General features: G+C 34.9%; 1 protein-coding gene across 9 annotated transcripts in view; it reads right to left on the minus strand.

The window, feature by feature from the left end:
* Positions 1–13,624, minus strand: part of LOC136034048 (myosin-IIIb-like) — a 165,464-nt gene that overhangs the window by 30,886 nt on the left and 120,954 nt on the right. For all 9 annotated transcript variants that reach the window (XM_065715140.1, XM_065715139.1, XM_065715138.1 and 6 more), the window contains 2 exons: positions 8,236–8,555; positions 4,728–5,005 (listed from right to left, as the gene is read on the minus strand). In XM_065715140.1, coding sequence (XP_065571212.1) covers positions 4,728–5,005; positions 8,236–8,555 — 598 coding nt within the window. The remainder of the gene's footprint in view (positions 1–4,727; positions 5,006–8,235; positions 8,556–13,624) is intronic.

A 13,624-nucleotide genomic window follows, 5' to 3' on the forward strand; every position in this document is an offset into this window, starting at 1 on the left:
ACACACACAAAACTACGTGAAGTCACAGACACATGAACGCACACCGTCAGACATACAGGCACGGAGAGAGAGACAAAACACACACGGGGAAACACACAAACAATAACACGAAGTCAGACATACAGGCACACTGTTTTTTAAGCATTCAGCCTTTTTCATACGTGCTAGTAGGTTAGATTGACCCAACCGAACTAATCAAAACACACTAGGTTAGGTTGGCCAAGGTTAGACGACGTGCCATCACGTGTTTGTGTGTGTGTTTTCCCTCTGTGTGTTTTGTCTCTCTCGCCGTGCCTGTGTGTTTGACTGTGTGTGTGTGTTTTACTTTCTGTGGGTTTTGGTCTCTCTTTCTCCGTGCCTTTGTGTTTGACGGTGGGTGTGCCAGTGTTTCTGACTTTGCGTGGTTGTATGTGTGTGTTTTTCCCTCTTTCTTTGTATCTCCCCTTGTGCCTGTGTGTGTGCTTTTGTGTCTGACTTTGTGTGGTTGCGTGTGTGCACGCACGTGTGTGTTTGTTTGTTTTTTCCCTCTGTGTTTTTTGTCTCTCTCTTTGTCTGTGTTTCTGACTGCGCATGTGCCATGTGTCTGACTTCGTGTGGTTGTGTTTGTGTGTTTTTCCCTCTCTGTGTCTTTGTCTCTCTCTCCATGCCTGTTTGTCTGACTGTGTGTGTGGCTGTGCGTCTGACTTTGTGTTGTTGTGTGTGTTTTTTCCTCTGTGTGTTTTCGTCTCTCTCTATCCATGCGTGTGTGTTTAAATGTGTGTGCGAATCAGTGTGTCTGACTTTGTGTCGTTGAGTGTGTGTTTTTGTCCCCTGTGTATTTTTCTCTCTCTCGTACCTGCGTGTCCGACTGTGTGTGTGTCTGTATGTTTTACTTTGTGTGGTTGTGTGTTTGTGTGTGAGTGTATTTTCCCTCTGTGTATTTTTGTCTCTCTCGCTCCATGTCTTTGTGTTTGACAGTGTGTCTGCCAGTGTATCTGATTTTGTGTGGTTGTTTGTGTGTGTTTTTTCCCTCTGTATCTTTTTGTCTCTCTCCATGCATGTGTGTCTGAGTGAGCGTGTACCTGTTTTTGACTTTGTGTGGTTGCATGTGTGTGTGTTTCCTCTGTGTGCTTTTGCCTTTCTCCATAGCTATGTGTCTGACTGTGTGAGTGTCTGTGTGTTTGACTTTGTGTGGTTGTGTGTATGTGTTTGTTCATCCCCGTGCCTGTGTGTTTGACTGTGTGTGTTTTTCCCCACTGTGTGTTTTTGTCTCTCTCTCAATGCCTTTGAGTCTGACCAGTGGGTGTCAGAGGGCACTCATAATGTGGCATAGAGACGTGAATTGACATGGTGTATCAGGGAAGGTTGGTTTTCGAAAATACGAACCGTAAAATTTAATGCATATTTTTATCAGGAAAATATCTGAAAAACGCCTTAGGAATTATAAAATGGTTCTAGGGGGTAGTCATAGGATGACACGGTGGTGTTAATGGAGATGCTGTATCACATCGAGGGTGGCTTGCGAAAAACCATGAGCCAATGGTTTTAATGTGATTCTTACCAGTGAAATATCTGGAAAATCTCTTAGGAATGATGAGGGGATACCAGTGAGGCCAGTCATACTGTGACATGGTGGGGTGAATTCACATGGCATATAAGATTGAGGGTGGCTTGCAAAAATATGAACCATTGGATTTAAGGTATGATTTTAACAGGGAAATATCTGGGAAATATCTGAAAAATGTCTTAGGAATGACGAAGGTGCACCAGAAGGTGTCATATGGTCAATCATCGATTGGTACGAAGGTTGAAATTGAGATGGTTACCACAGAGGCTTGGTTTGCGAAAACATGAAGCAATGAAGAATTTAAATCATATTTTAACAAGAAAATATATGGAAAATGTTTTAGGAATAATGAAGGGTGTTAATGGGATGCTAGAGGCGGCAGTAACAGTGTGGCATGATGTTTCACGGAAGTGTTGGCTTGCTAAAATATGAACCATTGGGTTTAATGCATGATCTTTAACGAGAAAATATTTAGAAAATGTCCCAGGAATGATTAGGGGGGAGGGTGTCAGAAGGTGCTCGAGGGTCAGCAATAATATGGTATAGTGCCATGAATTGCTTGAACTAACATTTTCTAGAGCTTAAAGTTAAGCTGGGCGGTGTTAAAAGAATTTTTCAAGAGAGAAAGTGAAATATATCGCTCGGTCAAAGAAACGAGGTATTTTAATTAAAAGCCGTTAAAACATCTTAATGTGACTAAAATTTATCTCTACCGAGATTATGTGAAATTTACAGAGAAAGTATTATTCAAATGTACATTTGTCAACGGGGAATGTTAAGTCTTAGCAAAAAGAAACGAGGGATATTCATTAGAAGCCCTCAAAAATATCTTAATGTGGCTTGAATTTGCCTCTATGACAAGCCTTCACTCTGGAATTGGTTTGTAGGATTCCCGTCTTACTTTAATCCATGGTTCTTTTTTCTCACGTTTTGTCCTTTATAAGCATTTTTCGTGTTTTGTTTTTCCCTTTTCTGAGTTTGAATTGCTTTTTCTGTGGTTTAGGGTCCAGCCATATATCGAGATGGTGACCTCAATTGTTAGGAGTCACCAAAAGAAACGTGAATGGGAATTTTCATTAAGTATAAATCATCGATTTTAGTGTAAACGAATATTTTTGCATAAAAATGCCCAATAATATCTAGTAATTCAATATTATCTAATAATTCTACTGTAAGCAAATTCTAGTAATCGATTTTCCACCCTGGATGTCAGGTATTGTAATCATATGGAATTACGGAATTCCCTTAATCATATTAGTATGCGCGAACAGGGAATTCTCCTTACGTGGAATAAGTTACCATGTGAAGTATATTATCTGAATCATAGTATTAGAAAAACTCTCATGGTCCAGATGTCTAGGCCCACATTCCGTTTAAGGAGATCCATTTCGAATCCCAAAGCTGACAAAAAAATTTATATAATAAAGGTTCCCAGAGAAAAATGCACTGAAAGAAAAAAAAATATTACGTAGCATCCACGTGTGTCTCCCATCATTACGTAGCACCCACGTATGTGCTGTGCTCAGTTACAAGCGGGGGGTCCCACACGGGCCTGAAGTCTAGCATGTCACGTTAGAATACGTGATCCTTAACACTGCTAAAAATTCACTATTACATAGGAACTCAAGAAATCATGAAAAATGTCTTGTAGAAAAAAAATGTTTTTAAACGTCTTGAAAAACATCTTGATGAAAAATGTCTTAAAAACGTCTTGACACAAATAGAAACGTCTTGAAAAACGTCTGAAAAAGTGTCTTAAAACCGTCTTGAAATGTATACATAAATCTTAGAAATGTATTAAGTCTTGAAATGTATATCTTAGAAAACGATGAGAAGAAAAATGTTTTAAAACGCCTTGAAACGACTTGAAAAATGTCTTAAAAATTTCCTGAAATGTCTTCAAATAGCTTGAAAAATGTCTTGAAGAAAAATATATCTTAAAAATGTCTTGAAGAAAAATCTCTTAAAATGTCTCGAAAAAACGTCTTGAAGAAAAATGTTAATGAAATAAGAGCCAAGAGCTCATATGGCACTTGTGATGAGATAGGAATCTGAAATTAGACTCAGTACTTGAGTTATCGATTTTGCTGTTCTTTGTTTATTAGCAATTATTACTAAGACAAACTTGCAAATACTGTGTTCCTACTTATCCGCTTCACCTGAATAGGCCAAAAACAAAAATCCGGATCCATAAGCCAGTAGTAACATTTCTGACACCGAAACACACCCTTCAAAGATCTAGAAGTAGTAACCAGCAAGGGCGACTGATTTGGCGGGCTCCCTGAAGGTGAAGCTTTGCCCTAGCCTTTACGTTTTTTAAGCATAACAAACATAAGAAAAAATAACAAACATAAGCATTCCCTATTACACACCATACATCTGCATCTCTTAGAAAACGCTCCCTATGACGTATCATGCACCTGCACATGCCTGGAGGGAACTGCCACTAAACCTTCTTCGTCATTAAAGGAAGAAAGGAGTAGCGGTGTGTGTGTCTTTAAAACCAGTGAGGCATCACTACTTCTTTTTATACCATTTCTTATCTATGGCGCAAATTCCAGAAAAACCTTACTAAAAAAAATTATCGTTTTAAATTTGGTGTCAGTTTTTCGGAAAATCCGCAACTTCGTGAAAATATCCCTCCTGAGCCTCTCCCTTCGAGCGAACGGCTCCCACGACAAGTAGCTCGACGTGTACCAAACATTCAGCCGGTACCAGCACGCGTTACGCAAGTAGTTTTGTTCACTCATTCGTCAAGATTTTTAATACTGGACTTGCTCGGCAATAATCATACATATTTATTTGCTTTAGTTCATTATTCTTTTTATTCGTTTTGCTTTTTAAAGTTTTTTTCTTTAACACTTGGATATTTCAATGTCTTAGGTTTTAGTTTGACTCACTGATATTTCAGATCAACGTATAAATTTGTATGATGATGACTATGGCTGCGATTTTTATATGTTTAGTGCTTTATATTTCATTATGACAAGAACTGCCGCTGATTGGCATGCCCATGTAAGGTGTTTGATAATAAAATCGTTTATCGATTACCGTTAGAAAAATAACCTCCAAAATTGACTACGAGTTACAAAAAAATAACATCAGGTACTAAACGGTAAATGAGTTTTGGGTTCCTGCCAAAACCTATCTTTAGATTTAAATGCCAAAAATAAGGAAGTACCTTTTCAAAAAATCAGCAAAAGTCGGCCGACTGGAGAATCCATTTTGTCGCATCTTAACTGTCTCCATAACACCTGCATACTCAAGCTGCTTTAAGACTTTCATTTTTTCAAATAATTTTGGTACATTTTTGTCATTAGGCTTAATACATCTGACGAAATGGGGCATTCCTCCCACCATTTTTTGAAGGAGGTCCATAAGAGAATACCGAAAATAAGTTGCAACTGTTTGTTGAGCTCTAGTTTGAGATGCCAAGCCTTGAGTATTGTAAATACGTGTCTGAAAGGAATATAGGTTTTTAATACCGAAAGATCTATCTCTGTTGAAATACTGAAACGGTAAATTTAATAAAACCATTTCCAAATTACTGTTTTCTCTGTAAATTCATCTAGGGAGCTTTGAGTACGTAATTATTCAACAAAGTTTTATGAGTAGATATATATGAAAAAATGCATTGTAAGACCACACTGGCTATATGTCACGTATAAAACAAAGAAAAGAAAGGATATAATAAATGAAACTGAAAATGTTAGATTTCAAAAGGTTAGATTTTGTCTTAGAGTTTTTTTGGGGACTGAGCACGACTTGGCAGAGGTCCTTGTCGAAATATTTGCTTGTTTGTGTTTTCATTGTTTGCTACTGGCTGAAAATCTTCACCTAACTGATTTATTTTTCATTTATTATATCCTTTCTTTTCTTTGTTTCATACGATATATAAGAAAATACCAAAACAAACCTTGTGACTCCCTGTTGAGCTTTAGATTAAGATTCTAAGCCTTGTGTATTGTAAATGCGTGCCAGAAAAGAGCTGAGGTTTTTGACTACGAACAATTAACGCGTTTTATACTGATTAATTAAATACATTTACCCAATAGTGGTTTTAGGCCATATAGTCTGGAGGGGGCGGGAGCAAGGCATACCAGAGAAGGTTAAAAATAAAAATATAAGGAATTTAATCTCAGATGTCAAAACTTGGACAGGGACACCTGCTCCCCAGCCCATAACCAGAATCGCCTATATGTGGGCATATACCCATATATTATTATTAATATTATTGTTTCTTGCAATTATTTTTATTGCCATAGTTACTGGTCAACTGACTTAGCCAGAGAACCTTTCTTTTAAGCCCCTTAAATAAGTAGAAATGCCAGTAAGATGGTCCTTCCTTTTGCCTGAATTGTGGATGCATGGACAAGAGTGTGGGTCATGAGAGATGGCTGGTGAATGTAATGGGGGTGAATGTTTTGCAAGATTTAAAAAATTGGGACAATTGCTCAGGTTGGCAATGGAGCAGAGAAGTAGAATTTTGTAAAAAATTTTTCTTTGTTTCTGTCATTCTTATTTAATGTCAAGTATTTTAAAGTTAATCTTCTTTTTTTGTGTTTTGAATTGTCTTGGCCCTAGCTTAGTGCAATAGAACCTACTTATGTCCATCCATTTTCTTTAAACAGACAGGAGTTCTATGTTTCCTAGCTTCAATACATTTTAATATAATTTTGAGACCAGGGATTCCAAAATAGATCAAAATAGTATTTCTTGCTATTTTTCCTCTTTCATTTCTTAATTCATGATGCCAGTTAATTTCAAATGTCTGATTCGACACTAGTAAATCATTAGTAAGTCTAATTCGGCACTAGTAAATCATTACATCGCACGTCTAAGGTTTAAGGTTTAGTTGCGATTATCATCGCACGTAAAGGTTTAGGTCTTTTTTAGAGTCCCCCGGGACTGTTTCTAGGAGTGGCAGCAAACAAATTCCCAGTTTTCGTTAAAGGACACTGAAACAGAAATTGAACAACTTCATCTGAAGACTGCCTCAGGACTTGAATTACTTCTTGAGCAAGAAAATTCCGATTCTTGGGCAAAAAGTTGTTGGCATCATAAACTACACAAGCAGCATAGTGACGTATACTAAAGGTTAGGTCAGCAGCTTTAGATCTGACATAACATGGATTGGTCACATTTTGGTTAAATTTATCTGAAAGAAACAAGCACTGATTTATTTCAGCATGATAAAGAATGTCACACATTATTGGCATTCTAATAAATAAAACAAATAAAAACATTTGTCATATGTTGCACCGTCAAGTTTGTTAACGATTAATACTTTCATAAAATACATAAAAAAATGTTACTGTTTCGCTTTTGGTACTTCGTGATCTACTAATATTTAATCATTTTTGTGGAAAAAGTTACACTAAAAGCAACAATGCGAGTCCTTTTTAAAATATATTCCGGGAAATTTATCATTCTCTATATCCTCCTTTCTATTAGGTAGCCATGTGTATTTATTGAAAAACTTTGGATATCTATATAAATCTTCGGATATTTATATAAAGATATGTTGCTAAATGAGAGAGAAAACTGCAAAATATACAAGTAAACTAAAAGAAAATTTGCCAAAAATGGTAAAAATAACCGTAGTTCAGAGCTAAGTCGTGTCCAGGGTGGAAGGGTATCTGGTTTGAACCCTCTCTCCCATGAATTCCTGTCTCCCTCATAAGAATGAAACTAAAATGCATGTCAACACATCTTTAATGCATTTTTTAAAGTTGTTTAGTAAACCTCCTCCCCTTACCCAAAAAAATGCTGGATACGCAAAAAAAAGATGGATAAACAAGAGGCCTCCTATCTTCATCTTCCCTGGTCTCATTATTTTTATTTATTGTATAGATGCCATTTATTGAAAAAGGTTTTGGTTAGTTCTTGTTTAAAACAGCTCCTGGAGTATTTTTAGATATGGCGAAATTCAAAAAACCTAGTTGAAGCTAAACAGGGGAGAAATTGAGCAAATTCATCTAGAGCCGTTTAGCCGTTTAATACCTATCCATATCCTTCTCTACTGACCTAATACTATCACTAATCAGTCTCATAAAAACAATGATCCCTAACAATAAAAATGGCACCCATCAGCCCCGTTTTACGGGGCTGAATGGTCGGGACGTTTTTACGGGACGTATCAGTCCATTAAAGCAGGACTGATTAATCAGAATGTTTTTACGAAACAAATCAGTCAAATTAAACGGGACTGATTGGTCGGGACGTTTTTGCGGGAACAATCAGTCCCGTAAAAACGCTGACCCCCAACCATAAAAACAATTAGTTGTCTTTACAAAGTTAATTGAACTGTCTTCACAAAAACTTGATATCGCCAAGAACAGGGCCCTAATAATTAAAACTGGCCAAAATTAGAATGTAGACATATTAAAATAATTGCTTTTTGTATAGATTTCAGTAGCACTCATCAACTTCACTTTCAAACAGTTCTTTTTCCAGTCAGAGCCGCCAGGGCTATTTCTAGGAGTGGCAGTAAATATTTAACGGAACAGGTGGTCGTACAAACTTAGGAGGGGGGCTCATTTGACTGGAAATCTGAAGTTCTGGTGGTGTTTTAAAAAGTCGAAAGTGATCGGAGGGTATTCAACCTAAAAATTTGACATTACCCAGTAACAGGGCCCTAATAATTAAAACGGACCAAACTTAGAATACAGAGATATTAACATAATTACTTCTTGTACAGATCCAGTAGCGCTCATTAACTTCACTTTCGGAGAGTTCTTTTTTAGAGTCCCCCCGGGACTGTTTCTAGGAGTGGCAGCAAACAAATTCCCAGTTTTCGTTAAAGGACACTGAAACAGAAATTGAACAACTTCATCTGAAGACTGCCTCAGGACTTGAATTACTTCTTGAGCAAGAAAATTCCGATTCTTGGGCAAAAAGTTGTTGGCATCATAAACTACACAAGCAGCATAGTGACGTATGCTAAAGGTTAGGTCAGCAGCTTTAGATCTGACATAACATGGATTGGTCACATTTTGGTTAAATTTATCTGAAAGAAACAAGTACTGATTTATTTCAGCATGATAAAGAATGTCACACATTATTGGCATCCTGAACGATGCAAACAGCATAGTGAAGGATACTAAAAGATAGGTCCAATTGTTTACAGTTCTATTAAATTCATCTAAAAGAAAGAATATAGTGATTTAAGAATATATGACAAGCATCAGCATGTGCCTTTGGCACCAAAATGACACCGGTACAGAATAAATATATTAAAGGTTAGGTCAATAGCTTTAAGTTTGACAAGGTCAAACTTTTGTAATTTCTTTTTAGAAAAAAAAATTGATTTTGGAAAGTATAATAAAGAACGTCATAAACGTTGTTACCTTTAGAAAAGAAAATGCAAGGAGCGAAATGACGTACACAAAAGATTATGTCAGCAGATCTGTTTTTTCTTGAATATTTATAAAAGGAACAAATACTGATTTGTGATATCATAGTAGAAAACGCCACAATTTCTGTTGGCATCAAAATGGCACCTGTATAAAATCAAGGATGTTAAAGGTTAGGGCAACAGCTTTAGGCCCGACATGATATGAATTGGTCACACTTTTGTTAAGTTTATTAGAAAAAAATATTGATTTCAGACAGTATAATAAACAACGTCATAAACACTCGGCTTCATAAACGAAAATGCAAGCAGCATACTGGCTTATAATAAATATTAGGTCATTTAATAAAAATTCCTATAATTTTATGAAAGGAAGAAAATACTGAACTATGAAAGAATAATAAACAACGTTATAAGCGTTGTTGGCATAAAACGCCAACTACCTTCAAACAGTGCCACATGGTCTACAGGCTAGTCGACAGATTTAGTTTGATATGGTATGAAAGATAAAATTTCAAAAGATCTATCTGAAAAAAAACGACTTTCTTTAAGAGAGTGATAATTATATATGAAGGAATATATTTTTCTTGAAAACAGCTCGATAATTTTTTCTGAAAATGGTCACACCAACATTATCTGGCCTGAAAAAAAGAGCTCGAAACATCACGTCTTGGGAAAAATTTTTAAGAGCCCAAATTTTTGAAAAATATTTCTTAATGTTTCAGAAGAAAGATATTTTTGAACTCATAAGCAATGCATATGAATAGCATTTGATGGCCTGAAAAAGAAAACGATCAATATAGGTCAAAACTTTGGGAAACTCATATTTCTTCTAGTGGTGATTGTATAAATTTTTGGCTCTATAAAAAAAAGAGAAGGCTCTTCCATGAGATTACGTGGAATTGTCGAATTACGATCACAACTAAATTTGCACAAATCAGGATAACTTACGAGAAGTGGGAAATATTTTTTTCTGGTTGATCGTTCCTAATAATGGCCTATGTTACAGGCCAGGTCAACAGCTTTACATTTGGTGATGCATGAATTTATGAAATTTACGTTAACTTAATATGAAAAAGAAAGGAAAATGTCTGAACATTATAAAACATTACGAGATCATAAGAAAAATAAGACCATAAGACGAGAAAAAATTGAGAAAACATTAGATACAATGTCATAAGCGCCATCGCCATGAAAAATTGCAAAAGATGACACCAGTATAACTCGAAATATGCTAAAGCTTAGTTAAACACTTTAGATTTGACACAATATGTATTGGTCAAATGAAAGAATCATATTTCTGAAAGAATCATATTACTGATTTATAAAAGCATACCAAACAACGTCATAAGCGTCGTTGGTATAAAAAATAAAACCTGTACAAAATGAAGTATGGTAAAAGTACAGCTTAGATACCAATACAGTTAAGAAAACTCCTATCTTGCCCATGAGAAGCTTTCGGTGCAGAGCTCTGAACTTGGCGCCTCCTCCAAGCCCACGATCCGACGCATAGATCATACTACAACACCATAGGCGGGAACGCAATCTTGTTTTAAACGTAATTTTCACATAGCAATGCATAGACTTTTAGATTCAGACTGACAATTTCCTGTCTCTAGCCGCTAGCATCGCTACCGCTCACTGTGTCCCAAAAATAAATCGAGTTTTCATAACTGTATTGGTATCTAAGCTGTGGGTAAAAGTTAGGTCAACAGTTTTAAGCTTGAAATGACGTATTGGTTACACTTTTGTTACAGTTTTCTAAAAGAAAATGTTGATGCAAAAAAGTATGATAGAGAACGTCAAAACATTACAACATCAAAAAACCCAAACGGCATAACAGTTTATACTAAAGATTGGATGCGCTGGTCACATTTTTCTTAATTTTTTAAGAAAAAAACGAAACATTGATTTGTAAAAGCATAATAAACAATGTTACAAGCGCTGCTGACACATAAAATATGACCTTAAATCAAAAATACATCGAGTTTTCATTACTGTATTGGTATCTAAGCCGTGGGTAAAAGTTAGGTCAACAGTTTTAAGCTTGACATAACGGAATGGTTACACTTTTGTTACAGTTGTCTGAAAGAAAATGTTGATGCAAAAAAGTATGATAGAGAACGTCAAAACATTACAACATCAAAAAACCCAAAAGGCATAACAGTTTATACTAAAGATTGGATGCGCTGGTCACATTTTTCTTAATTTTTTAAGAAAAAAAAACGAAACATTGATTTGTAAAAGCATAATAAACAATGTTACAAGCGCTGCTGACACATAAAATATGACCTTAAATAAAAAATAAATCGAGTTTTCATAACTGCATTGGTATCTAAGCCGTGGGTAAAAGTTAGGTCAACAGTTTTAAGCTTGACATAACGGAATGGTTACACTTTTGTTACAGTTGTCTGAAAGAAAATGTTGATGCAAAAAAGTATGATAGAGAACGTCAAAACATTACAACATCAAAAAACCCAAACGGCATAACAGTTTATACTAAAGATTGGATGCGCTGGTCACATTTTTCTTAATTTTTTAAGAAAAAAAACGAAACATTGATTTGTAAAAGCATAATAAACAATGTTACAAGCGCTGCTGACACATAAAATATGACCTTAAATAAAAAATAAATCGAGTTTTCATAACTGTATTGGTATCTAAGCCGTGGGTAAAAGTTAGGTCAACAGTTTTAAGCTTGACATAACGGAATGGTTACACTTTTGTTACAGTTTTCTAAAAGAAAATGTTGATGCAAAAAAGTATGATAGAGAACGTCAAAACATTACAACATCAAAAAACCCAAAAGGCATAACAGTTTATACTAAAGATTGGATGCGCTGGTCACATTTTTCTTAATTTTTTAAGAAAAAAAAACGAAACATTGATTTGTAAAAGCATAATAAACAATGTTACAAGCGCTGCTGACACATAAAATATGACCTTAAATAAAAAATATATCGAGTTTTCATAACTGTATTGGTATCTAAGCCGTGGGTAAAAGTTAGGTCAACAGTTTTAAGCTTGACATAACGGAATGGTTACACTTTTGTTACAGTTTTCTAAAAGAAAATGTTGATGCAAAAAAGTATGATAGAGAACGTCAAAACATTACAACATCAAAAAACCCAAAAGGCATAACAGTTTATACTAAAGATTGGATGCGCTGGTCACATTTTTCTTAATTTTTTAAGAAAAAAAAAACGAAACATTGATTTGTAAAAGCATAATAAACAATGTTACAAGCGCTGCTGACACATAAAATATGACCTTAAATAAAAAATAAATCGAGTTTTCATAACTGTATTGGTATCTAAGCCGTGGGTAAAAGTTAGGTCAACAGTTTTAAGCTTGACATAACGGAATGGTTACACTTTTGTTACAGTTTTCTAAAAGAAAATGCTGATGCAAAAAAGTATGATAGAGAACGTCAAAACATTACAACATCAAAAAACCCAAACGGCATAACAGTTTATACTAAAGATTGGATGCGCTAGTCACATTTTTCTTAATTTTTTAAGAAAAAAAAACGAAACATTGATTTGTAAAAGCATAATAAAGAATGTTACAAGCGCTGCTGACACATAAAATATGACCTTAAATAAAAAATAAATCGAGTTTTCATAACTGTATTGGTATCTAAGCCGTGGGTAAAAGTTAGGTCAACAGTTTTAAGCTTGACATAACGGAATGGTTACACTTTTGTTACAGTTTTCTAAAAGAAAATGTTGATGCAAAAAAGTATGATAGAGAACGTCAAAACATTACAACATCAAAAAACCCAAAAGGCATAACAGTTTATACTAAAGATTGGATGCGCTGGTCACATTTTTCTTAATTTTTTAAGAAAAAAAAACGAAACATTGATTTGTAAAAGCATAATAAACAATGTTACAAGCGCTGCTGACACATAAAATATGACCTTAAATAAAAAATAAATCGAGTTTTCATAACTGTATTGGTATCTAAGCCGTGGGTAAAAGTTAGGTCAACAGTTTTAAGCTTGACATAACGGAATGGTTACACTTTTGTTACAGTTTTCTAAAAGAAAATGTTGATGCAAAAAAGTATGATAGAGAACGTCAAAACATTACAACATCAAAAAACCCAAAAGGCATAACAGTTTATACTAAAGATTGGATGCGCTGGTCACATTTTTCTTAATTTTTTAAGAAAAAAAAACGAAACATTGATTTGTAAAAGCATAATAAACAATGTTACAAGCGCTGCTGACACATAAAATATGACCTTAAATAAAAAATAAATCGAGTTTTCATAACTGTATTGGTATCTAAGCCGTGGGTAAAAGTTAGGTCAACAGTTTTAAGCTTGACATAACGGAATGGTTACACTTTTGTTACAGTTTTCTAAAAGAAAATGTTGATGCAAAAAAGTATGATAGAGAACGTCAAAACATTACAACATCAAAAAACCCAAACGGCATAACAGTTTATACCAAAGATTGGATGCGCTGGTCACATTTTTCTTAATTTTTTAAGAAAAAAAAACGAAACATTGATTTGTAAAAGCATAATAAACAATGTTACAAGCGCTGCTGACACATAAAATATGACCTTAAATAAAAAATAAATCGAGTTTTCATAACTGTATTGGTATCTAAGCCGTGGGTAAAAGTTAGGTCAACAGTTTTAAGCTTGAAATGACGTATTGGTTACACTTTTGTTACAGTTTTCTAAAAGAAAATGTTGATGCAAAAAAGTATG

The sequence above is a fragment of the Artemia franciscana genome, chromosome 12 (assembly GCF_032884065.1).
Source record: "Artemia franciscana chromosome 12, ASM3288406v1, whole genome shotgun sequence".
Lineage (NCBI taxonomy): Eukaryota > Metazoa > Arthropoda > Branchiopoda > Anostraca > Artemiidae > Artemia > Artemia franciscana.